This window comes from Pseudochaenichthys georgianus, chromosome 9, assembly GCF_902827115.2.
Source record: "Pseudochaenichthys georgianus chromosome 9, fPseGeo1.2, whole genome shotgun sequence".
Lineage (NCBI taxonomy): Eukaryota > Metazoa > Chordata > Actinopteri > Perciformes > Channichthyidae > Pseudochaenichthys > Pseudochaenichthys georgianus.
The window spans coordinates 41,297,335-41,324,954 of record NC_047511.1 but is presented as its reverse complement, the minus strand read 5'-3'; the positions used below and the strand labels follow the sequence as shown (position 1 = coordinate 41,324,954).

Sequence of the window (27,620 nt, the reverse complement as noted above, 5' to 3'; positions counted from 1 at the left end):
TGTTAGCAAAGCGCTACCTGGCTGTATCTGCTACCTCTGTCCCTAAAGAGGGAGTTCTCCACAGCAGGAGACATTGTTAGTGCCAGCAGATCTGCCCTTTCGGAAAGCAATGTGGACAAGTACATTTTTCTTTAAAAAAACATGAAAATACAATGACAAGCAAGTCATTATGTCAAGCTGGCTGCTTAGGTACTAGTACAGTAAAGTTCAAATACAGATTATTTCAGTTCATCGAAAAGCTGCACCTTAATGTTTTTTTTATTATATTTTGCATTTATTTGAGTGAATACATTATTCACAGTTTAATAATAATTAAAAAAAATATGTTATGTTTTGTGATAATTTTTTCTGCTGTACTGAAAACGTACCGAACCGAACCGTGACCTAAAAACCGAGGTACGTACCGAACCGAAATGTTTGTGAACCGTTACACCCCTATCAAATATGTTTCCTTTCTTTACTACTGGATGAAATTACAAAATGTACCCATCATTTTCCTCATGCTATATAGCCACATAAAAGTATCAAACCACCAGAATAAAAATGCACCAGAATACAGGAAATCTATTTTTTTTTTTTTTAAATGTCCCCCCCACATTCAGGATGCTTCCTACGCCCATGCTGGTGCCCCTGTGTTTTCTCCTCCCTCCTCACCTGTGTCTTGTTTCCTTGATTAGTCCTGTGTGTATTTTAGTTCTGGTTTTTCTGTCTGTCTTTGTTAGATCCTTGTTTGTCTGTGACTGAGTTCACGGGGTAGTGTTCTGTTTTGTCACCTAACCTTGAAATAAAGGTATTTTTCTATTCCATCTGCATTTGGGTCCTGCCTGCTTCACTCACCCTAACAGTATGTGTCCTTTTTTGTTTTGTGTTACATGTGTAATCAATGTGCAGCAGGTCTCCCTTGTAAAAGAGATCGTTGATCTCAATGGGATTTGTATCTGGATTAATAAAGGCTACAAACAAACAATACTCCTGCAGTTGTATTGTTCTGGATTCACAGTGAAGTGTATTAGATGTTCTGCACTGTTATTGTTATGTATTTAATATAAAGTGAAATACCCATGACAAAAAGTCAGAAAAGAAAAGGGACTTACTTAAGGAAAAAGGTTCTAAACCAGTGAGTGTTCTTCATTTGTACATAAACATGATCACATATTTAAAGTTTTGACCAGATGGTGTCGCCCTCTGCACACATTTAACGCTTTGCATTTTTTGTATTTATTTCGCCTTTTATACCACACTGCAAGTCTGACATTTATTAATGAGACGACTGGAAGTTACACTGCAGATTTAAACACTTAAACACACCTCAAGTCAACTTTTCTCTTATAATGTCCAGCTTTTTCTAATAAAAAACAACTTTTTTCTCAAATTCACTTTTTTCACGAAATATTCAAAACGTTTTTAAATATTGCAATTGTATGTTAAAAATAACATGACATTGACATGTGTAACCTTGTTTATTTATTTTGTCTTTTCTCCAAAAATAATCAAACTTTCATTTATTTATTTTTCCAATTGTATGCCTACACTGTGGTATTTCTACTTTTACGTCTTAGATTTTACGATCTAAGTACTTCTTCCATCTCTTATTTCACCTTAAAATACATCTTACATTATGATTCTGCTGCAGCCTTAAAGGCGACACTGAGGGAGGCACAGCAAGAGGTACAAATAATTTCCTTTCTGAGACACTCGTGGTTTCTTTTGTGTGACACTATCGAACATTAGTCATTTATAAAAAAAGAGTCCCCACTACTGTTACATGAACCCTGGGGCCCTGCAGCTTTTACTTAGTCAGCCTGTGAGGCATTTATACAGACACTATGAGAACAAGTATGAACATGGAAGTAAAGGCAGCATGAGGCGACGCGTTTAGCTTAAAAAAAGAAGAAGAAGAAGACAGATTAACACACAGGAAGTAGGAAGTGTGATCTGTTAGATACAGTATCCACATTGTGTGTGTGTGTGTGTGTGTGTGTGCTCCGTTGGGGTTTATGTGTGAAATGAAATGCTGACCTCTGGTTTAAGTTAAGGACTATGTCTCTGAAACTCCGACGCAACTGGGACTTCAGCACCTTCAAGGCTGAGACAGCTCGCATAGGTAAGCCTGGTGATGCGAACACTGTGGGTGCAGCACTGTCACACTTCACTTTTTGGGCTCTTCACATATGTTTCTTTATTATTCCTAATTTTGCATCACATAGATTTGTTTTAACATGCTTAACAGTTTACTTGTAATGTTTTACAGCAGTGGATAGTAACTAAGAAAGTTTGCTCAATTACTGCACTTTAAGAAAAATGTTGAGGGACTTTACTTGAGTATTTCCATTTCCTGCCACTATATACTTCTTGTTACCTACAATTTAGAGGCACATATTACACTTTTTGCATGTGAGTTCACGGTTTATGCAGCATTAATGAGTTACGATGATATTGGTGAATGTTTCATTTTCTTTATTATTTATAATTTTCTATCAAACAGATTTATTACTGACGTTTTTTGTGGTTTCAATATATACTAAACAGTTGATGTTGTTGTTTTCTTACAGTGGTGGACAGTTTTATGTAACTTGAGTATTTCCATTTCCTGCTACGTTATACTTCTTCTTCTTCACTGCAATTCAGAGCCATATATTACACTTTGTTTCTTCACAATGTCTTTAGTTGCTTTGAAGATTTAGATTAATACAAAATATATTCAAACAATAATGTTTTACTAAATAAATTAAAACGTTATTGATCCCTCTGTGAAATGTTAGCTAACCGGCAGCATTATATAAGTGAAAACCCGCAACATCAAAGTGATGAACACATTATAATGTAAAAAATACAATGTACATTTTTCGGAAATGTGAAAAATATGTAGTTTATTTTTGTACTTTAATTATGCTGTTATTGAGTAACCATAATGTGGATGAATGTAAAATAGGTGTTTTGTTTAAAGACAATCGTATTATAAGGAACTAAATCTCTGGTTTTTTGAGCATGTTGGTGGTTGCTTACCATGTGGTGATTGTAACCAGTGTGTTAATGGTGGCCTTCACTTTACATAAATCTCTGTCATCCAAAATAGAATGAACAGTTTCTATATTAAAACATATCTTGACGTTCAAAAGGTTAAAGCAATGCATCACTTAAAAAATAATATGTATATGTCGATTCCTCACCGTATGTTACCTTGAAATGTTGAAGAAATCTCCTTGGTGTTTTTAAGAATGAAAAAACTGAGACAATTATTGTGAATTTAAGTAAATGGGAGCAGTTTTTTAAACCAATGCCAACACATCTATTTACAAACTCTCACTCAACCCATGCAGTAAAATCCAAGTTTCATTTATTCAATCTTGCGTTAACAAGCATGACTTTTCAATAAAACTGTACTATATGAAACACCTCAAAGTTTAGTGCATGCACAAGGGTAAAACTGTAAAGGTGTCAGCGAAAGTGCATCTGTTTGAAAGTGAGTGATAGGACTGGATAAATAAGACTTTGAATTAGATTAAACAGATGTTTTGATAGTTTAGCCGTTGTTCAACGAAGCCCCCGTTAAGTTCCATTCATCAAGATTTTTTTTAAGAATTCAATTACACACACAGGGTTATTAATGGATACATAAATGATCTTTTTTGAGCTGACATGTCCCTTTTAGAGTGCTTTCCTAAATCACCTTTACATAACAATTTAGCAGTGCAGTGGTTGATATGCATACGATGTGCAGTCAATACTATATATACAGTAAGTGTCTCTACAGATGTCTAGACTTCCTAAAGTCTAGACATTGTTTGCGTAGGGTGGCATCAGTGCAACACGCCTGGTTTCCTCTCTCAGGCTCAGAGCACACAGCAGTTGCAGCATTTAATAAAAGATGGTTGCCTACAAGTAGTGGCTGGATAAAGATTATTTCGTGCAGTCCTGTCTTTGTACACTACCTGCATCATTTTCTCTGTAATCATTTTCACAATCAGTGGTATTTCAGCACTGTTGAAGGAAGTTGCTGCATGTACTATGTATTTTGATCTGCTCCATGTTGACTGACTATCAGGTGCTATTATGACCATGCTCTTAATTTAGTATGAAAACATGACTTCCTGAAAAGCGGGCGACCCCCCTCCTGTTTTTTTGTTTGCCTTGACATGATTTGTTGACCCTAACTGTGACTGATTTTATTCTTTGAAGCTGCAGTGACGCAGGTTTTCAACAGGAAACTGATGCAAGAGCTCAGTTTCTGCAGAACTTTGTCTGTATGTAACTGTGCCTACATACAGTGGGGCAAAAAAGTATTTAGTCAGCCACCAATTGTGCAAATTCTCCCACTTAAAAAGATGAGAGAGGCCTGTAATTTTCATCCTCGGTATACCTCAACTATGAGAGACAAAATGAGAAAAAAAAATCCAGAAAATCACATTGTCTGATTTTTAAAGAATTTATTTGCAAATTATGGTGGAAAATAAGTATTTGGTCAAGAACAAAAGTTCATCTCAATACTTTGTTATATACCCTTTGTTGGCAATGACAGAGGTCAAACGTTTTCTGTAAGTCTTCACAAGGTTTTCACACACTGTTGCTGGTATTTTGGCCCATTCCTCCATGCAGATCTCCTCGAGAGCAGTGATATTTTGGGGCTGTCGTTGGGCAACACAGACTTTCAACTCCCTCCAAAGATTTTCTATGGGGTTGAGATCTGGAGACTGGCTAGGCCACTCCAGGACCTTGAAATGCTTCTTACGAAGCCACTCCTTCGTTGCCCGGGCGGTGTGTTTGGGATCATTGTCATGCTGAAAGACCCAGCCACGTTTCATCTTCAATGCCCTTGCTGATGGAAGGAGGTTGTCACTCAAAATCTCACGATACATGGCCCCATTAATTCTTTCCTTTACACGGATCAGTCGTCCTGGTCCCTTTGCAGAAAAACAGCCCCAAAGCATGATGTTTCCACCCCCATGTTTCACAGTAGGGGTTCTTTGGATGCAACTCAGCATTCTTTCTCCTCCAAACACGTCTAGTTGAGTTTTTACCAAAAAATTCTATTTTGGTTTCATCTGACCATATGACATTCTCCCAATCCTCTTCTGGATCATCTAAATGCTCTCTAGAAAACTTCAGACGGGCCTGGACATGTACTGGCTTAAGCAGGGGGACACGTCTGGCACTGCAGGATTTGAGTCCCTGGCGGCGTGTGTTACTGATGGTAGCCTTTGTTACTTTGGTCCCAGCTCTTTGCAGGTCATTGACTAGGTCCCCCCGTGTGGTTCTAGGATCTTTGCTCACCGTTCTTGTGATCACTTTGACCCCACAGGGTGAGATCTTGCGTGGAGCCCCAGATCGAGGGAGATTATCAGTGGTCTTGTATGTCTTCCATTTTCTAATAATTGCTCCCACAGTTGATTTCTTCACACCAAGCTGCTTACCTATTGCAGATGCAGTCTTCCCAGCCTGGTGCAGGTCTACAATTGTGTTTCTGGTGTCCTTTGACAGCTCTTTGGTCTTGGCCATAGTGGAGTTTGGAGTGTGACTGTTTGAGGTTGTGGACAGGTGTCTTTTATACTGATAACGAGTTCAAACAAGTGCCATTTAATACAGTTAACAAGTGGAGGACAGAGGAGGCTCTTAAAGAAGAAGTTACATGTCTGTGAGAGCCAGAAATCTTGTTTGTTTGTAGGTGACCAAATACTTATTTTACAGAGGAATTTACCAATTAATTCACTAAAAATCCTACAATGTGATTTCCTAGATTCTTTCCCCCCATTCTGTCTCTCATAGTTGAAGTGCACCTGGATGAACATTACAGGCCTCTCTCATCTTTTTAAGTGGGAGAACTTGCACAATTGGTGGCTGACTAAATACTTTTTTGCCCCACTGTATATGTGATTATGTGTGTATGATGTGAGTGTGTGTATGATGTGTTTACAGTCATCCTTATGTTAGGATTTCGAAAGCACAAGCACACGTCTGTCAGTGTACAGGAATACTTGTTTAGTTTTTATGTATTTTAGCTTTTTTAACTTTTATAAACTCAAACACACATATAAAGATTTGAGAAATATCAATAACAAGTAATTACATTTAAAATAGTAATGTAATAAAGGACATCTATTTGAAGGTGTATGCTGCACTATACTTTACAACAACTACTACTACTATTACTACTGCTGCTGTTGCTGCTCGAATCATATTACATTTACCCTCTTGAATTTAATATCTGTCATTGAATGTAGACACTGTTAAGGAAAAGAAAAAGCAGATAAAATGTGTTTATTATACATCCCCAAAAAATAGGAAATAAAAAAAGCAGTCCATGTGTTTACCAAACTGATGTTCACAACAAAAATAAAAGTCACATAAATCAATTAAAGTAAATAAAGAAAAATAAGGAACATTTTTATTTAATTCAAAACATTATAATTACAAGTAAAAGAAAATACAAGATTAATACAAAAATAACAATAATAATAATATAAAATAAGAGAAAATGTAATTAAAAAATAGATCATAATAATAATAAACTTTATTTATATAGCACCTTTAATGCAAGATGCAGCCTAAATGTGTAAAGGTACACAATAAAGATGGAGGAACATCATTAAAAACAAGTTATAAACAAACAGAAAGAGTTATATCACAGAAGCATGTGATGATATATATTTATCCATTTATATTGTAAATCAGACGTTTCAAATAGGGCTATAAGGGCCTCGGTGCCTCAGTATTACACACTAACAATATTGTGCATGATTTATGAAATTCCGCCCTGTACGCCCAACTTTACAGGTGAATTTATAACAATGAAATCTAATGAAATTTCACATTTCTTAAGTTTTATGAAAAGCCTCCACTTTATGAATATGTAACTCTTCTGTGCTGAGTCTTGCATTTTAATTCCGGTTAATAGCAGTCCCTGAACACATCTTTGTGGTGCTGTTGAGGCCCGTTTAAAGGTGTTGTGGGTGTGGTGTGACATGTCTCTCTGTGTGTGGGCTTCAGGGTTCCTCAACAGCCTTTTAACTTTCCAGTAATCAGGGGAGGTGACGCTATTAAAATGAGACCAAAGGACCCTCAGGTGGAGGCCTTCAAAGTGCGGCCGGCCATCCGGCGTTGATGTGGCAGCTTCCTGTTTACCCCGGAGCAGCCCTTCTTCTTCTCTTCTCCTCTGTCATCTTGCGTAACAAGACACGGTGAATTTAAGAACAACTGAGCGAGTGGGCTGAATCATGATCAAGATATCTGTGCGGTCCTCAGTCCTGTGTGTGACTCTGTCTCTCTGAGCCACGTAGACCTCCGCCTTTCATCCCTCCATTAAAGCATCAGGGTCATTCTCAAATAAACTCAAGGGGGACAAGTGTCCACGAAGAGTGACCTTAAAAAACTCTAATCCTAAACATTTATAATTATTCTGTTTATAATAATTCCATGTATAATCATTCTCATTATGTAGACTCCTGCACTGCTTTTTTGCACTTCTGGTCAGATGCCTAAACTTACATTTCGTCACTAGTACATACTACGTAATGACAATAAAGTTGAATCTGAATTTAGATTTCTGGGCCTGTATTTAGAGGGAACTCTGGGCATAACTGAGTATAATATCCATATCTTTGTATTAGTGTATGGTCACCAGAGACTAAGGGGTTGTTGTTGTTGCTTTCGTTTGCGTAGACATCGAGAGCAGGTCCTCTTCCATGTTGCGCCATGTTGAAAGTATTATTTCCCCCCAGATAACAACAAAGTGATAGCTCTAACCTTTTGCAACTTTGTTTTATTTCAATACACAACAATATTCATGCATTTGAAACAGTGGCCATAACATGTTTTTAAGAGACAGTGGCTGCACTGCCACTGTGCAGTGTGAACTTTTAATCTCTGACCTTTCAGCATTTTATTGTTTGATGCTCAGTCTCTTGCAGACCACAGTGTTATTTCTGTTGAACAATCACAGCTGTATTCATGAACCTAGCACAGGAAACTCCTTTCAGCATGAAACCGTAAAGGTGGGGGACAAAAATAATCTACAGCGCAGCGCAGGTCTCTGAAACCTGGAAACTCTGAAAAGAGGAAGTGTTTAGCTCCAGTTGAGCTGAGCGCTGATGTTTTGGTGTCGTTTCACAGCACGCTGGAGATTGTTGTTCATGACACTTTTACCAACAGCTCTCTTGTGGTGTTTGGCAGCACGATCCAGGAGTGTGGCACCCGGAGAGGGAGGCCCCATACCGGGCTCCCCTAACTCCCCCAGGTCCATGGAGAGGCCCCTGAAGGCCGGCTGGCTGAAGAAGCAGCAGAGGTCTCTGGTGAAGAACTGGCAGCAGCGGTACTTTGTGCTGAGAGGAAGCACACTGACCTACCACAAAGATGACAAGGAGACCACTGTGCAGGTGAGCATGTAGTCTATCTACAACAACTGATATTCCAAAGTTTGAAAAGCTGAATTGCTTTTTTTATTTGGCACATAACATGATTTATTTGTAGGGTTAGGTCATCTTTATTACAATTGCTTTACATTCAGTGATGTGAAGATATAGAAAGTGCTAACCATCTAAAGACACGTATTTAGTCCTCTAATGTTAGCACTTTTCGTCTTAAACATCAGTATTATTTATAGACTATAGATTTATAAAAAATGTGTCCTCAATAATTTCCATTCAACATCACAACCACTCTGCTGCCGTTTGCACACTTCCTGTACACAAAACAAACCCTCACAAGAGGCCAAGGCCTGCTTTTTTAAACTCTTTTATCTTATCATGTCATTCAACCAAAATCTCTCAACACAAAATGTTCATTTTTTCTTTACAAGTTGTGCAAAATGTTGACAAACTTCTAAGAAGGTGAAGCAAAGACAAACACTTGTTTCAGATGATTTCCCCTCTTTAATGGCCGTTGTCAGCGTCTTAGATATTTGTCAGATATCTGCTTCACTTACTTTTGGTTTAGAAAGCCATCATCATTTATTTACATGGTTACTGCAGTCATAGTAAATATGACCTATGCAAAGGATGAAGTCTGCTGAAGTACGTCACATCTGAAACCAAATTCCTACGTAAGCAAATTGCCGTCACACATGTAATTTACTCCACGTTATTTGACGTTCAACAATAAAAATAGGCATCCTTATTTTTAACCAAACACATATCCTTTTCCTAGAACTAACCACACACTCTGACCACCTGAAGCTAAAGATTAGGAAACGGAAAACCTTTCACATTGTTGGATATGCAACTTCTATCCTACTGGTGGGTGCAGTTTGCCCCTCTTGCAGCAATAGTAGTAGCTAAAACAACTGATAACAGCCATTTAATGGCCTGATCGCATTAAAAAAAGGTACAAATATTACATGTTTAAACCTCGAATGGTCTCATGACTAGTCCAACTTTCAAAGATTGCAAAACAAAACCCCTACATTTGTAGACATACAGTAATACGATTTTGGTATCGGACGCACTTTGAGTTCCCTACACTAGATGTTGTATTACACGTCCATTCGTGCATCTCAAGTTGCTAATTACACTGTGAACAATGAGCAGTGCATGGAAAAGAAAGTGGTAGTTCATATTGGCAACACCAAAAAACCCAAATATGTCTTGTTGACTCAAGATTGCAAAACCCCTACAAAAGGCAGCATGGTCAAATTATAAACCATATACATTTAAGAAGGCCTACCAAAATCCTCAGATGTAGTTCCTGTCTAGAGATGAGTGATAGTGAAACAGGAAGCCAGAAAAGCATCCTGGAAAAAATGTTGAATAAAATAATCGTAAACCCATGCAGGGACAATACTTAGTCATGTCCACTTTGGTCTTGTTTCTAAACAGAAATAAGGGTGTGGGCAGTCGGGGGATAAAGAGGAAATAGGCTGCATAATGTGAAAAGGGAAATATACAGTATACAATGAATGTGCTGTAATTTAAACTGAGTATAAAGCACAAAAGTCATTATGAATTAGACTTGAGTCACTGTTTTGATGACCTGCAACATTATGTGATATCAAATAAATGACTACACACTTGGTAGTATTCCAATGTTTCAGAGTGATGGGGAGCGGATTTGTTGTTATTTTTTTATATTTACTCCACTGAATATCAAACAATTACATGAGATGTCATTCCTTGTGAACAGGTTAGATATTTTGGCTACTGATAAAACTATATAAAGGTATACCATGTGCTTTTTCTTTAAAAAGACATAGAATCTGCAAGTAAGCCTGCAAAGACGAGCATTATGAGTTGCCCCTGGATAATCTAGAAAATAAAATATGATATGGACCCTAATGGTAATGGATAAGCAGTGAGGATGGTCATGCATGTTTAAGTGTTGTAAACCAGCAAAAGCACAATGGTGTCACAATGAAAGAAACTGTGCTACACATGCAGGGAAAATACCTGCTGACATGGACTCTGATAACTCTGACAAATGAAAACTAACTCATATTAGTGGTTGGTTGTTAACTTCTCTTTGAACATGTCACTAACGTAGTGTGTGTTTTTGTTCTCCAGGGAGTCATCCAGCTGCGGTTCAGTAAAGTTAATGAACTCCCTCCGAACCCCGATGACCCCGGGAAGTACATCTTCGAAATCATCCCACGTAAGCATGAAATCAACCTTTGAAAAAGATCATAACAGACTTTAAGATGCATTGTCTAGAGAGGGACCTCCATGCCTTGTGCCGTTGTCCTATTGTGACATTACAGCAGAGACACATCCACGTGTATTATGTCATTAAGCATTAAGGATGTGTTTCTGTAATTAATTAAAAAGGTCTTATTGATGCTCACAACTACTTATATACTAGAGAATCAGAATACAAATTCCTTTATCCGTCCCGCCAGAAGGACATTTACATTGTTACAGCAAAATATAGATAGAGACTAAGAAAATAGGTTGAAAAATGGGGCTTATAATACTTCATGACTACAAATACTCACCTTGACAATTAACTGCAGTAAAGACTCATAGTATGCTATAATAGTACATGTGTTAACATAATGATAGTCTGAATTTGGTTTATTTCGAAAAAGGTTTTCATAAAAATGACATAGATAAACACAGTAAGATTAATAGTAATAAATATACTAAAACACATTAACATTAAGAACAGATATTAAAAGGAAAGAAATATAATCTGAATTTGAAGATAGTGAGCTGTTCAGATTACGATTACTTTTGTTCAGAAATGTGCAAAATTGGCAGAGGTGGATGAAGAACTTAGAAGTACTTAAGTAAAAATGTGACAGTCCTGTATACTAAATCTTACATGAGTAAAAGTTAAAAAAAAAGTATAGGCATCAAATTTGATTTGAAGTACTTATTGTGCGTCGTGTCCCATTTCAGAATCATATATATTTATTGACTGGATTATTATTATTCATGCATTAACGTGTTCATCACTGCTGGTAAAGGTTAAGCTAATTTAATTACTTTATATACTGTTGCTCAATATCTTAAACTGCAATTATATATAATAGTTTATGTGTTTATTTATATTTTGTATAAACAAGTAATCCTAATATGTAAAGTAACTAGTAACACATTTTTTGGAATAAAAAGTACAATATGTATAGGCTTCTAAATGTAGTAGAGTAGCATGAAATATAAATACTTCAGTAAAGTACAAGTACCCAAACATCGTACTTAAAGGTGGGGTAGGTAATCTTGGAGAAACCAGCTCGAGTGCGCTAGAATTTGAAAATACACAGCCGGAACAAATCTGCCACTTCCTCACAGAGCCCCTCCTCCAACACACACGAAGGTGCACATGACCAATGAGGGCACTAGATAAGTTTGTGCACAGATGGAAGGCTGACAGGCAGGTAGGCCATCCAGCTACTTTAGCCGGGCCGGCTCAGATGATTGGTCGTGCTTTTTACAGTATTACGGCTTCCACAGATGACATTTTTTTATGGATTTGTTGTCGAAGCACTTCAGATATTCATTGCTATCGGGATGTTAAGAGCATTCCATGGAATATAACAAAAAGTGTATCTCGAGCCGGTTTCTGAAACTTACCTACCCCACCTTTAAGTACAGTACTTGAGTAAATCTACTTAATTACACCACTGAAAATTGGCTAGGGACATTTCAAAAGTATGAGTAAGTATAAGTAGGAGGAAGAGTTTGTAGTGAACAAAGTCACAAAGTTGTGCTTTAATATAACATGTGGTGTGAATGGGAAGAGAAGGTATCAATGCATGTGTTAGTGTTATATATAAGACATTGAATTAGCACAACAACCACTTATGATGCTGCATAGGTTATTTTAACCGCATGAAAATGCCTTACTTAAGACCAACAACGAAACGTTATGATCAGCATTCAGTACGATAGTCATACATTTTTACTTCAACAGATACAATTATAACTTATGTTACATTTATAGTTTACTGTACGACTGCAGCTTGATGTTGATAATATATTGTGAGCCTCTGCTTTATGGATTAAATGTATGGCTTTTTAGGATTAAAAAACTAATGTCGCAACAGGATTTAGAAAAACTTGTCCATGCTTTTATTTTCAGTAGACTCCACTGCTGCAATGGTGTCTTCACAGGTCTCACTAAAACATCTGTTAGAAAGCTGCAGCTGATTCAGAATGCTGCTGCTCGAGTCCTCACTGACACTATAAAAGTGGTTCACATGACTCCGGTTCTGAGATCATTACACTGGCTTCCAGTCTGCCAAAGAATTGATTTTAAAATACTACTGCTAGTTTTTAAATCACTAAATGGCTTAGGACCGAAGTATATAGACGACCTACTCCATCACTATGAACGAAGCATCCAGGAGTCTCGGGTCTTCTGGGTCGGGTCTGCTCTCTGTTCCGAGAATAACCACTAAACATGGAAAAGCAGCTTTTAGTTATGCCCCAACAATCTGGAACAAACTGCCTAAATCCTGCACGTCCGCCGAAACACTTCCTATTTTTAAATCCCGACTAAAAACGCACCTATTTGCCGCTGCTTTTAATTGAGCTGCCCATACTCACACTACAGCAGGCCTATGCCTTTTTAGTCATGTATTCTGTACCTGCTGTGTTTATTTATTTATTTTATTTCATTACCTTTGCTTATTATGCCTGTTTTTAAATGCCTTTTTAATAATGTATTTGTTCTTAAATGTCTTTTGATTTTAATCTGTAAAGCACTTTGAATCGCCACGTGCTGAAAAGTGATATATAAATAAAATTGCCTTGCCTTGCCTTGCTTTATAACTATTTAAAAGAATCCACAAGACACTTCTAAGTCACATATAAAATGTCTTATAGCTATTGGTATCAGAACACATGATGTGTGTTTATGAGCAATATAAATACATACAAATTCACTTTGAATGCCCTCGTAATACACGTATAGTCTTCATAGAAATGTCCACTAAAGCTTGATTTGTATACCATCATTACTATAAATAATTACATGATATGCCTGTTTCTTGTGTCTGACAGCATGACTCTGCACTTTACCTGCGTAATGGAAAGTCAGAAACGACCACAAACTGATAGCAATCTCGATCTTCTCTGGAAATCTTTATGTAGATTACTGACAGGCGTGTGTGTGCCCACTTTTTTGCTGTACTAAGATGCCATTTTCTAAAAACAACCATGATTTCCCAGGTACATCAGGAGACAGAGAGCGATGTCCCTATGCGTTCATGGCTAACTCTCAGAGTGACCTGGAGGAGTGGGTCCGCACCCTGCGCCGGGTCATTGGAGTACCAACAAGTGGAGGTTCAGTAAAAATGTATATTGTTATGCAAAACGTGTGACACTGGAACTTTCTTTAGTGACAAGACTTTACCGTAAATGTAAGGATTATTTGGATATTTTCCTAAATTAGTATTGGATTTATTTGTTTTCGTTGCCTGGAGGTAAATGAGGAGATTGTTACCACTGCACAACAATGAGTAGCTGGAACTAACAGCTGGAAACAGGGAATTACCCTGCTTCATAGCACCTCTTTTCCAAAAAGGAAAGCCAGGAAGTCACCATCTCTGGCAAGAAATGGTTCAGCTCACGACCCCCCACAAAACCATGACGTTTGAAACGTGTTGTGTAGAGATTAAACAAACATCATACGTCATTTCAATGAATAGCGATGCTTCTGTCTAAATCTATTGTTATCTTGGTATACAGCCATGCTAGACATATCCCGTCTTTATGCTAAACTACCGTAAACTTAGGAGTTAGGCATGATGGCTGTATCTTTCAGTAAATAAATACAAATGTCTTCACTCTGGAAAATAAAGTGCACTTTTAGCCATTTAAAGGCACTGTTCCTAATAATTAAGTATATCGTCTTCAAATGTCGTCAGTACTTTTTGAGTTGTTAAGTTGTACACTTTTGGAATTTTCGTGACTGAACGTCGGCATTTTTGCCATGAAACAAGAAGTACATGTGAAATCTAGAATACCCTAAGAATATCTACATCTTTCAGATCAATCTCAAATTTGAAGGTGTAAAACGTGTTCTAATCTCGTAATTTAAGTCATCTAAGATGTAACTTAATACCCCTTTGCAGTGTTTGGAAAGAGCCTCGTGGACATTGTCACATATGAGCAGCGGTTTGGGCCTCACATGGTGCCGATCCTGGTCCAGAAGTGTGTGGAGTACATCAAGGAACACGGGCTGAATGAGGAGGGCATCTTCCGCCTGCCGGGTCAAGACAACGCAGTCAAACAGTTCAGAGACGCCTTCGACGCCGGAGAGAGGCCCTCCTTCCCCAGGTACGAACAGACACAAAGATGTTGGACCATTTTGCTTCCATAATGTGTCTTCGTTGAGGCTAGTGGGAAGAACATCCACGTGTAGGCATTTATTTCACTAATTTAGTCTATTTCTTTAATTCACCAACAGTTGAAATAATAATAAGTTAAATAATGCCTAATTTGAATTTTTAAACATAAAGTAAAACTTAAAATACAAAAATATTCTGTTTTTATGTCAGTAATGACCTGGGGAAGTTTCATGGTGGTATCTATACAGTAAGTCACATTGACCCTAGTAGTGTGTACAACATGAATTAATTTAACAATACCTATCGTCAAAGGCCGTTTTCTCAAACTGAGGTTGTTCTCATCCTTTTTCACCAGAAATCTCCACTTCAGTAGAATAGACAGACATACACCATACACCTTTGAAGTTTAATTTTCATCTATCTTCTGAAGGTTTTTACAAAGTGCTTTGTTCACATTTCACTCAGAGCCTGACTTATATAAAATGTTTTCCTTAATACATGTCTTAAATATTGTTTTCAGACTCATGACCGTAATTTATGATTCATGGAGTGGTAAAAACGGATGGTTCACATTCGTGTTATAGAAATGAATACATATTACCAGATATTTAATAAGATAATGCCTCATTTGCATATGTAAACATATAATTTCAGTATATTGTATTACAAAAAATAATGCCTTAATGTTAGTAGTTAACTGACAAAGTAACATGGTGTTATATTAGTTAATCATTTAAAACATTTTAAGATTTCCACCTCAATATAACATTTTTTGTATTATTGGAAGCCCCTAACCTTTACGGCCCGTCCACACTACAGCTTCCACAGCTTCAAAAACGGTTTCCAACGCGTCTGCCCATTCACTTTGAATGGGGGTGACGTCACTTTTCGCCGAACTGCATTGTGGGAAGCCAAGCGGAGCTTTCCTGGCATTTCAGGCTGCAAAAGTTGAGCAATGTTCAACTTTTGAAGCTTCTGAAGCTTTCGGTGGAAGCGTCAGCCAATCAAATCACATGCCAGTACAAGCTCTAGCCAATCAAACCGCTGCTTGTGTGTCAGGGGCGGGAGATTCATGTGATTGGTTGTTGGTCGAGCTTCAGACACGCCCAACTCCAAGCTTTTTTTTTAAGCTGTGGTGTGGACGGGCCGTTACTGATATACACAAGTATATTTCAGTAGTGAATATATATTGTGTAGCATTTACTATATTTGTAATAGGGTTATTTGGGTTATGAAACAAACAGGAAATACTCAGCATAAAGTGGTTACCTTAAAACACTTGAAAGGGCACAATTTAAAGCAATCTTTAAAGCAGGTTGGTACATTTATGAGTTAAAAAGGTCATTACTATATAAGGAGAAAAAGTTCTAACCTCAATCGATCAGCATCAGCTTTTTTTTTTTCTTCTGAGAACACAAGGAGAGATGAGAGATGCAGAGCGTCTGATCTGAAAGCGACACCACATCCTGTTCAGTCACACAGGAGGAAGCCTGTGTTACTCAACTTCTCAGAGAAAAGTTCATTAAAACATTCAAGCTTACATGTTTGTCTGTAATCTAGTATGAGCGCAGTCAAAAAGGCTGATGAAAGATTGTCAAACTGCAGGCCATAAATCTAACAATGAACACAAGGTTAAGCGTTTTCCCCTCAAACTTTACTCTTGGAGCCCAAACAATGAAATTGAATCCATGCCTGTTGCTTAAGCCAAATATACAAAACCAAGCCAAGAGACCAGAAATGTCAACGACCTCACAATCCTGGAGGACTTCGTAAATACCTTTGATTGTACAACAACCCCATGTAAATGTTTACAAATCTAGTCAAGAAGGGAAAATAACTCTTAAACATGTTATATTTAAAGGTTTAACGTAACATTTCCAAATCAAAATGTTAATGTTATATTTGTTTAGTTGTGTACTTACTTACATTATCCCAATTGTTTCCCAAAATGTACAAACCCAGAGACATGTGTAATTTTAACCAAAGTAAATCTGCTTTTCATTTGGTCTCCTTTAGGGGCATAATTTCCCCATTTGAATCTTGTTGTCTGCGAGAAGCTTTCATCAACTGACTTTTGACCCAGTTTTAAGACACATTTTTAACAAACACTTTTTAGATCTTAGCGTTTTTTGTCTCTACTTTTAACAGCATGAAATATTCTAGTCTTCTGACATCTGGACCATGAGGTTTTAGAGAAGCTGAGATAATGTTAGCAGCACCCAAATGGCATTGGAGAAACGCTTATTTTTACAGTAACATTTGATTCAGCGGGCTCATAGGTTTTGAATCTGTGGATAATTAGACTCTCGGTTAGGTCTTGTGAAGCTGAGAGAACGTTAGTGGTAGCTGGCAGCCCTTCCTCCCCACAGTGTGTCTGCCAAACTGCCCTGGAGAAACAGATATTCACACAAAACTACTATGCATTACATTACATTACATTGCATTTAGCTGACGCTTTTATCCAAAGCGACTTACAATAAGTACATTCGACCAGGAAGACACAACCTTGAAGAAAACAGAATCATAAAGTACATCAGGTTTCAAAGAGCCAAGTATTTCAAGTGCTACTCAACTGGCTTTAGATAAGCCAGCCCTTTATTAGTATATAAGTGCTCTGTTAGCAGTTCTTTGTTTGTAATTCTATCGCTCGAAGTGGAGTCGAAAGAGATGAGTTTTCAGTCTGCGCCGGAAGGTGTGTAAGCTTTCTGCCGTCCTGATGTCAATGGGGAGCTCATTCCACCATTTTGGAGCCAGGATAGCAAACCCACGTGTTTTCATTTGAATTTGTATTGGTTTTACCCCGTGGGGCTGTTTATTTTTAAGAGTAGAGTAGACTTCGGGTAATAATTTGGCTCACATTCTGAATGATATACTAAAGGACCCTTTACAGGAGAGCCTATCTGCAGTGACGACAATGATGGCAAAGACCACAACTTCCAATGGCTTTACATTCACAGCATGTAATCAAGCAGACTGCAAGTCAATTAGTGATGTTACGTTCACGAACGATCCGATTCTTTGGAACAGCTCTTTGCTACGAACGAAGGGAACGGAGTCTTAATTGGTGAGAGCCGTTCTTTTCCACTCACCTTTACATGAACAGTGAAAAATCTTGATTTTGTTCCCCAAGCGTATTCTGTGAAGACCCGCCCCTACTCTGATCGGTTAGGTTTAGGCCGGAGTGCCTCTGATTGGTTAGGTTTAGGCACGAGACATTAGGTCTGGCAATACAGTCATTCATTATCCTGGTGATTATTTTGCAGATAAACCTATTAACCCCGCCCCCTTAAAAATGGGTCTTTTGAACGGTTCTCGGAAAGGAACGGAGCCATAAGATCCGGCTCCCTTCATAGTCTGTCCGTCCTGGGAGAGGGATCCCTCCTCTGTTGCTCTCCCTGAGGTTTCTCCCATTTTTCCCTTTAAACTGTGGGTTTTCTCCGGAGGTTTTTCCTTGTACGATGTGAGGGTCTAAGGACAGAGGGTGTCGTATTGTCATACTGATATTCTGTACACAGACTACACACTGAGACAAATGTAACATTTGTGATATTGGGCTATATAAATAAACATTGATTGATTGATAGAGCCGTGATTCCCATTACTAAAGTCAATGATGCATCAGGAAAAATGCATGCAAGCGTATTGTTTTTGGTTTAGGTTACACAGTATTTGCATGTTAATTGTAGAATATGTGTCCTTACCCACAGTGACACAGATGTCCACACGGTGGCGTCTCTGCTCAAATTGTACCTGCGCGAGCTCCCGGAGCCCGTGGTGCCCTGGACTCAGTACCAAGACTTCCTGGACTGCACCAACCTGCTGGACTCGAGCAGCTCAGAGGTACGTTTGGCTGCAGTATTATATAATATATATACTATATAATGTTTGAGTGTACATGTAGGAGAGGTCATGTGGTATTTTGTGAAGCCTTGTTCTTTAATCTTTTCCTCATGTGTCCTCTCAGGGTTGGAAAAAGTTGGAAAAACAAATTGCTCTTCTTCCCAGAACCAACTACAACCTTCTCAGTTATGTCTGTCGGTGAGTACATATTGGATTGCAAAGCATTATGGGACATTCCTGGTTAGTCAATGAGGCCAATTAGGGCTATGACAAAAAGGTTTACAAATGAAGCTTCATATGTATGTCATTGAATGTTCAATATATTCACCATAGATATGTATATTTTGTATCCGCATTTTAAATAAATGGATATATATTGGATTAAATACATTAGATTATCTAATTAAACCATTAATGAATAATATGACATTTGACTTAAAATGTGTTGGTTTAGTCAACATAATTAAGTGCAGATTGAGGACTGAGCTCATGTTGAGGGCAGTGGCGGCGCCAGAGATTCTCTCTAGGGGGTGCTGTGGGGTAGCTTGACGTTTCATAGAGGGTGCTCAAACATTAAGGGTTTCCCATTAATGCACCAGCGCTACAGTTGAATTTTCTACTGCAACACTCCCCACACGCACACACAGTGCACCCGCAACTGTTACAATGAAGGCTCGATAATCAGCTCAAGGCATAGGTGTAAGCAGGGGTAAAGTGCTATTTTTACAAGTGGGGGGTGGACCTCACCTCCTCTAAGGGGACCCTCACCTCCTCTAGTGGGGCCCGAGGGAGCATTTTTTTTAAATATTGAAGTTGAAAGCATCAATCTGGTGCACTTTGAGAGCAACATTAAGAGATCTATGGATACATCTCTCAACACCCATGTGAAACAGAACTGTAAACAGATGTACTATTTCTTTATGGATATTTTACAAATCACTCCCCTTTTAAAACAAACTAGATAACGAGACTAAAGTTAACTATCTAAACACAGAGTCCTTTACTTCACCTGAGCTGAGGTTATCCGAGACTCTCAGTCTGACAGGAGAGAGTTCTCCCTCCACCTTGTTGTTGAAAAAGCTCCTTATCCGTTAGCTTGGCGATCTCCGGTAGATCTCTCTCGCTCGCGCACGCACACAAAATGGCTCGTGCCACACACACACAGAGCAGAGCTTGAATGAAACAGCCCCAGAAGTAAGCTACTTGTACTCACGAGGCCTATTATGTGCAGAATCCCTCTCGCTTTCAGGTGGTTTTGATTGAGTGTCCACACGTGGACGTGTAAGGACTAAAAAACGATCCATTTGTCACTTTGCTGTTAGCAACTAATTTGGCGCTCTAGCTAACAGGAAGTCACTCAAGTGTCACAAAGTAATTTAGCCTATGGGTAGGTCAAAAATCGAATGGGTGCTGTCCATTGGCCTAATAATATCACCTGTGTTGGCTTTATGTTTTTGGTCAAACATTTGTTTGTTTCACATTTGCATTGATGTAATCAATAATTTTTCTAATTTAATAAAAATAATAATAATAATTTTCGAAGAAAAAACAAAACACATATTTATTGGGGGTGCTTAGGGGGTGCTTTGGCAATCCTGGGGGGTGCTTCAGCACCCCCTAGCTCGCCCCTGGTGCCGCCCCTGGTTGAGGGTGTGTTTGTGTGTTTGAGAGACGGGTTGAGAAAGTAAAAGGGGAACTAATGTATACATTAACGTACTCGTAACAATGCTTTGTCCCCTCCAAACATATGATATTTTTGTCCTATACATTACACATCCACCACTTGAATCTAATCCTACAGATAATATGAAAGTGGATTTATAAACATGAACAACTAAATTCTGGTCAGCTTTTGAATTCTGAATTACAATTTGGAGGTCCATGTTATGAGCTAAGCTTTGAACTATTTGGTACAGCCCGTTAATTTCTGTTTAGAGAGAACATCGTTGTTCAATGACACGTCCCTGAGGAAGACACTTTCCTGTACATTTACCAGATCCTAAGTCCCCTCCAATCCAAATGTTCTTCTGAGATCAGTTTCCGTCCCAACTAATATTAAGACCATCTGTTTTCGATGCTTTCTCTTTTTGCAGATTTTTGTTCGAGGTGCAGCAGCACTCCAGTGTGAACAAGATGAATGTGGAGAACTTGGCCACAGTTATGGGCATCAACCTGCTCAAACCTCAGATAGAAGACCCCATCTCTGTGATGAAGGGTATGATAACACACTGCTGACCAACCAACATGTGTGCAGATGTGTGTTGAAATCATGTGCCTGATATTCTGGTCCCAATTAGGCTTATAATATTATATACTTCTCTTAATGACTGTGAAGTCGTTATTACTCAGCATCTGGAAAATCCCTGAAACCAGACTTTATGTGACTACTAATTTATCAAGTCAATTATCTGATGTGTTAATATTGCAGAATGACTATCCTTCTCTTTTTTCAACTATATAGTAAGTTGAATAACACTGATTTTTACAAAAAAACCTACCTTACAAGGTTAAGAAGGCCTGTCTCATTTAGATATGCGTGTATTGTGTAAATCTTCACCCATTTACATTTTCCTACTATCTTAAATTACTACTGACATACAGTTTCTATGTCTTCTTATCTACTGTATGTAAAAACATTAGGTTTCCCTCAATTATTTTTTTTATCACATTTTCCTCCACATAAACTTTTTCAAAATATGATACTATCAAGTTTTACCTTTTTTTAAAACTGTTTTCTGACATTTTCAATGCTAAATTGTAATAATGACTTTTTTACCACTTTATACTACAACGTTTTAATTACTTCTTATGACATAGTATACTATGATTTTTTAATGACTTTTTATGCAAAGCATTATTTTTACAAAATAATATGGCTTTCAAATATAGTTCTTTTTTATGGAAAACTTTGACTGTTGAATTAATTTTGTTATGACATACTGTACTATGACTCTTATTCTTATACTCTCTTTTTTATGAAGATGTTAGGTAGCAATCAGGCATTGTACACAAATACAACATAAGAAAAAAAAGGAACTGAATCTTGCTTTGACATTTAAAAGATAAAAAGAAAAACCTGAAGAGAAGACGTTTTGATGATAATCTGTTTTCTTCACAGCGACTCCTCAGATCCAGAAGCTGATGACGGTGATGATCCGACAGCACGAGGCTCTGTTTCCTCTCTCCAAAGACGTTCTTCCCTCCCCGCCTTCAAAGAAGGCTGAGAGCCAGAAGAACGCGCCCCGAAGCTTTGTGGGCTGGGAGTCTGCAGAGGTACGAGCACATGGCCACACATTAAGCTCTTTTCGTATAAAGGCATGTATTTCGGCAATGGAACGAATTATTGGTGATTTGTGTTTGGAGAAAGACGTTTCCATGCATCTTTGTTGGACTAATGACTCAAGTGATTACGTCATTTTTTGTTTGCAAATGACATTTTAAAATCATCAATGTAGTCCCCCCGATAACCGGTAATAGTGGGGGAAAAAATAATATATATTTTTTATTTTTGTCCAAGTCTCAAGAAAGTCCCAAATCAATGTTCCTTTGTTAAAGAAAGACAAGTGCCAAAACACATATTAATGGGCAATTTATTAAACCTGTTCAAAAAGTATGACAATTAATCTGCATATGTTGATAATCATTGAAATAAATGTACTTTCTGGGGGAAAAAACAATGCTGTCAAAGCATCAAAGTACATATATTGTATTGTAACACTAGCATGAATATTAACTCAATATATATAATACATAACATGATAATAGATTCATCATAAAGTTCCTTGAAGTCTGGGATCTGTTAAAAACGCTCCATATCATATTGAACGTTTCACATTGTGCGAGGAAGTAGATATAAATCTGTTATTAATCTTCATGTGTTTTTGTCTCAGATGGGAGATGCTTCTCTGTCTGAGTCTCCAGAAGAGGAGGAGGATATCGACAGTCCGGGTCCCAGCAGAGACTCTGTCAGCCCCCTGATTCCTCAGCAGGACCCCCGAACCCCCACACCAGATGGCTGGTCGGGAAGCCCCCGAAAACGCACCCAGACCCTGCCAACCTTCAACTGTCCGCTCACTGGGATGGCTGCCAAGGCGGACGCCCTGAACCGCTGGAGCCAAATCCAGGAGAGCGTGGAGGAGAAGAGCGGGACGCTGTCAGAGGACATTTTTAAGATCCTGGACCTCCGGAGTTCTGGGTCTTTGTTTGGAGGGGGAGAGAAGAAGTTAGTGGCCCGAAGAGTAAGTGACAACACAAGTTCTTCTTCTGCGGGCCCCCAAAAACCAGACAGTGACCCACAGCCTGGGGTGTCCCAACAGAAGATAGTAGGGAACCTCACAGCCACCAACAAGCCGGAGCAGAAGACAGACAGCCAGCTCGTCGAAAGGTGAGGAATTACACACCAGAGAGACCCTTGCCATTAAAGAAACATGTTGTAGGCTACACACTTTTCAAGTTTTAAGTTACTATCACTGATAAAGCAGTTATTTACCACAAGATTACTATTATAACAATGTTGTCTAATGGAATATTGAGGTGATCAATATCTTTTGAGGAACTATTTTAGCTTAACAACCTTGAAAACAACCAAATCCAGGGCCGTGGGAAGTAGGGGTGCTGAGGGTGCTGCAGCACCCCCTGGTGGAGAACAGGGGATCTGCACTTTCACAAGATTAAATACAAATATAATACAAAAAAACCGAATTTTCAGCCTTGATGTAACAACATTCATAATTAAGTAAATGTAACACCCTTTTCAACCCCGGTTACACTTTTCATTTGCCCTGTACGATGGGCACTGTAAGTGATGAAAGTGGGGGATGTTGGCTGAGCCCGCAGCTCACAGCCAAAGTGTGAGAGAGAGATAGAGAGAGGGGGTGCACCGGTACATGCAGGGATTGTTGTTAGCTTCTGCTGCGCAACGGATATAAGAAGCTGTTTCTACAATAATGTGGGTAAAGGACTCTGAGTGTTTAGATAGTTCACTTTAGTCTAAGTTGTCTCAGTGGGTCTCAAACGGTTTGATCACAATTGATGTAAACAAATATTTCCAAGGTACTCCTTTATAATTATTAGGATAAATAAAAACAGTATTGCGTGTTGTATACTATATATACAGTAACCAAACATATTGTTTAAAACTGGAGAGATTTAAAAATATGCATAAATAAATATGAAATGGTAAAATAAGATATAAATGAACCACACAAATAAAATAAGTTAGCTATGGTAGGTTATTGGTTATGTTCACATACTTGTTTGATTAATAAAATGCAAACCGATCTTTTTCATATGGGTGTTTGAGTTGTACCCCTAGATCAGTCTCTAGTAATTGGGTGCTCAAAGTGCACCAGATTGAAGCATTTTACTTTAAAATGTTAAAAAATATATTTGCGGGGGGGCTCCCCCGGACCCCCCTATAGAATGTGAAGTCCACCCCCCAATTAAAACATGTTCATACAATACTAAATACATTTGAAGCCTTTTTATATAAGCTGTCCACCATGTCAATACGTTTCTCTGTTTGTATTGGTCATAGAGGCAAATTGGTCAGAACCGGCTCTGGTGTCATCCCCACAGCACCCCCCATTTGAAACATTTTCCCACGGCTATGACCAAATCAATTTTGGTTTTGAGTAATTTGTCTGTCCCTTAGTTTTAGCTGGAAGAGTTTAACAACTGACATCAAATAAAAATATCTCTAGTGGCTGGAAAAGGGTCAATCACTATCATGTGACGTGAGCTTCTGCTTTACCTTGAACAAATTACAACATTGGTTATATTAAGTAAATAGTATCTTGCTGAACAACATTTGGCATTATCTTAACCTTATTTATTTACAATAAATGAACAATGGGTTAACAATAAAGGACTATCTCACCTTATCTTATCTTATGGGCAAAGAAAATCCATTTGCTTTATGTCATGGGAACCAGTACAATGCTAACTTTCGGTTTGGCCAACACATCATGTAATTCCTGCTGCACTTTATTAAAAACTTGGATCTCAAAGGAGCAGCATGCAGTCCTTCAATTCTAACACCAAGATTAAAGTGAAACACAAGATTGAAATCAAATTATATTCAGAAAACATTTCCTGTGTGGCACCTGCCAGAAATTGTGTCTTGAACTGTTGACATCTAATAAATAGTGTTTTATATCCAGCCCCATTTTGTTACAAAAATAGCGTTTCTTGTTTTGGGAATATTGCAAAAATGAAAGTTACATGTGGACAGATGACTGGACTAGAATCAAGAAAATGACACTGACTTCCAGGAAACTCTTGTTACAAGTTGATTTAGATTGAAAACAGGGGAATTCAATCAGGGACTTTTACTCAATATTCTTGGATTTGTTTGTTTTTGCTATCACAGAGACTGGGCTGTTTCCAGAATATATGTATGTGTGAGCCTCATGTGTCTCTCACCGTCTCTTGCAGTCTGCAGAAAGAGAACAAGGAGCTGAAGGCCACGGTGGCAGAGCTCCAGTCCGGCCTGGAGGCCGATCGCAGCAAAGTGGCCGCCCTGGAGATCTGCCTGAGAAATGCTGAGGGAAGCCGAGACGAGGCCCAGAAACGCAACAAGGAGCTCCAAAGAGACATTCAGCAGTTCCTCCCTAAAAAGCCACAAGATCCCACCTAATGGTTACTTTAAGACTCACTAAAATAATGATTTATGACTCTTCCAACTTCAACAGAGCTAATTTTGCATGAAATGGTTATGGGAAATGCTATTTTCCTCGACTGGATTGTTTCCATTTGAGCTTGGTTTAAAGAAGATAAATGATTGGCTCATTTGTTTGTGTCTGTGAGGAAAGTTTATCTGAATATTACTATTTACAAAGAAAGACTACTGCTACTGCTGTCCTCGAAAATGAAAGGCTGGCATAGACTTAACACTTTGATTAAAGGTCAAGTGGGCGGATATATATATATATTAATGGTGAACAGCGTGTATCCTATAAGTGAAAAGTCCATTTCGTTTCAGTGGCAAATTAATAAAACACACATTTACATGTTTTTCTTGATGCATGAAAACAAAACCTTTAGTATTTGTACATTATTGCTAAGATGCAAATACAACTGAATAGCATTCATATGAAGCAAAAAGCAGAAATAATGGAAGAAAAATAAATAAAAAACAATACAAAACTAGTTTGGTTTTTGGTGAATCTTTCCAGATCTTCAAAGACTTTGTAGTCAAAGTAGTGGGAAAAGTACCTCATTGGACTCCAGTCAGCACGGGCTGTAGGGTCATCTTGACTAGTTTCATGGATGTGGTTTCCATTTGACCTGCTCATAGAAACAAAGCTTGCATTCCTGAGGCAACTCTCATTTTTCATGGCTCCACTTAAAACAAAAACAACAATAAGACATACGTGCTACTCTTGGCCCACAGGGGGCCATGTCTTTCCAGCTCGTCCCTATCTGTCTCTCTGTCTGTATCTGTGCGCTCATGGAGCCTCCTGCATCTTTCCCCCCTTCTTCTTGACCCTCTTCTATCCCAGGTGTGAAAGCCTCACCTCTCTCATCATCTGAGAGCTCAACATCTTAATCTCCCTGAACTATCTGGTGCAGAAAATGTCTGCTTCAGTTCCGTCTCCTGCAACAATATTGAGTTATAAAGTCCATGAAGACGGTCCTGACGTCCACTAGAATGGACATTTATAAAATAGCTGTTATTTGAAAACTTGAATTATTTAATTGCTTTCAGAACTAATTATATAGTTCCTCACATGTTAATAAACAAGAATATACATGTATATGATTTTCATGGTAAAAATTACAATTATTCAACAATATTTGACTTCTTCTCCTGCTTCTATGCAATTTAGTTTTTGGTATGCCAGCCATTTTGGATGAAAATAAAGAGGAACTTCCCAGCATGCAATTTTAACCAATGACATATCACTGGAAGTACCAGGATGTCCTCTGTACAGCACATCAGGGATTGATAGAGTAGCTCAAAAGAGTTAAAGGAGATGCATGTTAACAAAATGTCCACTACAGTGGACATTTTCAATGGGCTGGGTCCCAGGAGGATACTGATGAAGACACCTGAAAGCTGAGGATATTGTGCGTGATTGGAGAAACCACTAGCAGGTGATACATCATAACTGACGTATATCCATGCGGATTGAAGCTAAATGTTAGCATCAGCCTGCTAACAAGCTAACACCTATTACTCACACTTATCATGCTGATATTTAACATCAGGTCTTTTTACGTGTTATCCATTTTAGTTTAGTGTGTTGGCATGCTAACATTTGCTAACATAGCAACAAAGATACTAAATATTTTTTCATTTCATTTCAAACCTTTATTTAACCAGATTGGTCCCATTGAGATCATAGATCTCTTTTTCAAGGGAGACCTGCAGCATATAGGTTCCACATGAAACATAAAACAATAAAGGACATTATACATTATATTTACAGGATACATAGTTATAGACATTTACAATATATATTATATAACATATTGCATAACAAGTAACGCCAATGGTACACAATTGTTTAAGCTACAACTCCTGTCTCTAAAGTTATATTTAATTTGCTATTTGAGAGTTTACAAGCCTATTTATCATTATAGAGATGAAATAGCTACTGTAGGGCGTTATGATCACTTCTTCTTCAGGGCAGGGAAGGCTACGCAGTACGCAGGCTACTGTCCCGCAGCTGCTGCCTCTCTGTTGGACTCCGGTACTACATATTACTCACGAGAAGTTGTAAAAAAAAAATGAGTGGGGGTCAAAAGCACTAACCACTCCGCCAACGCCACAGTCACCCCCGCTGTGCGGGCCGGATCAGAATGTCTGGCGGGCCGGATGTGGCCCGCGGGCCACCAGTTGATGGTCACTGAAGTCTCCTAAAGAGATGGGGGTGTGGCGAAACCCACGTGATAAGGACAGGAAATTGAATATAGAAATTCTCCCCTACCATCTGTTAGTTTTTCATTCATTTTACATCATACAAAAACATACCATTGTGGGGGAAACACAGATGAAAACCATAACATTTAGATATTTAATATCAGCACATAATACTGTATGTGGGGAGGATCAATCCTA

The 27,620-nt window shown here is 38.3% G+C and overlaps 1 protein-coding gene across 2 annotated transcripts; it reads left to right on the top strand.

Moving 5' to 3' along the window:
* The first annotated feature begins 1,789 nt into the window (after positions 1-1,789).
* Positions 1,790-25,705, top strand: arhgap25 (Rho GTPase activating protein 25). Of its 2 annotated transcripts, none has more exons than XM_034091527.2 (11): positions 1,790-2,104; positions 8,146-8,369; positions 10,488-10,575; positions 13,596-13,709; positions 14,501-14,705; positions 18,424-18,556; positions 18,681-18,754; positions 20,650-20,771; positions 21,675-21,829; positions 22,447-22,940; positions 24,992-25,705. In XM_034091527.2, exons 1-11 carry the CDS (start codon positions 2,041-2,043, stop codon positions 25,191-25,193), a joined length of 1,875 nt encoding a protein of 624 aa, XP_033947418.1. In that variant the 5' UTR covers positions 1,790-2,040; the 3' UTR covers positions 25,194-25,705. The 2 variants fall into 2 exon arrangements, with proteins under 2 accessions (XP_033947418.1, XP_033947419.1); XM_034091528.2 differs by having other exon boundaries at positions 1,791-2,104; positions 8,167-8,369.
* The last annotated feature ends 1,915 nt before the right edge of the window (positions 25,706-27,620 follow it).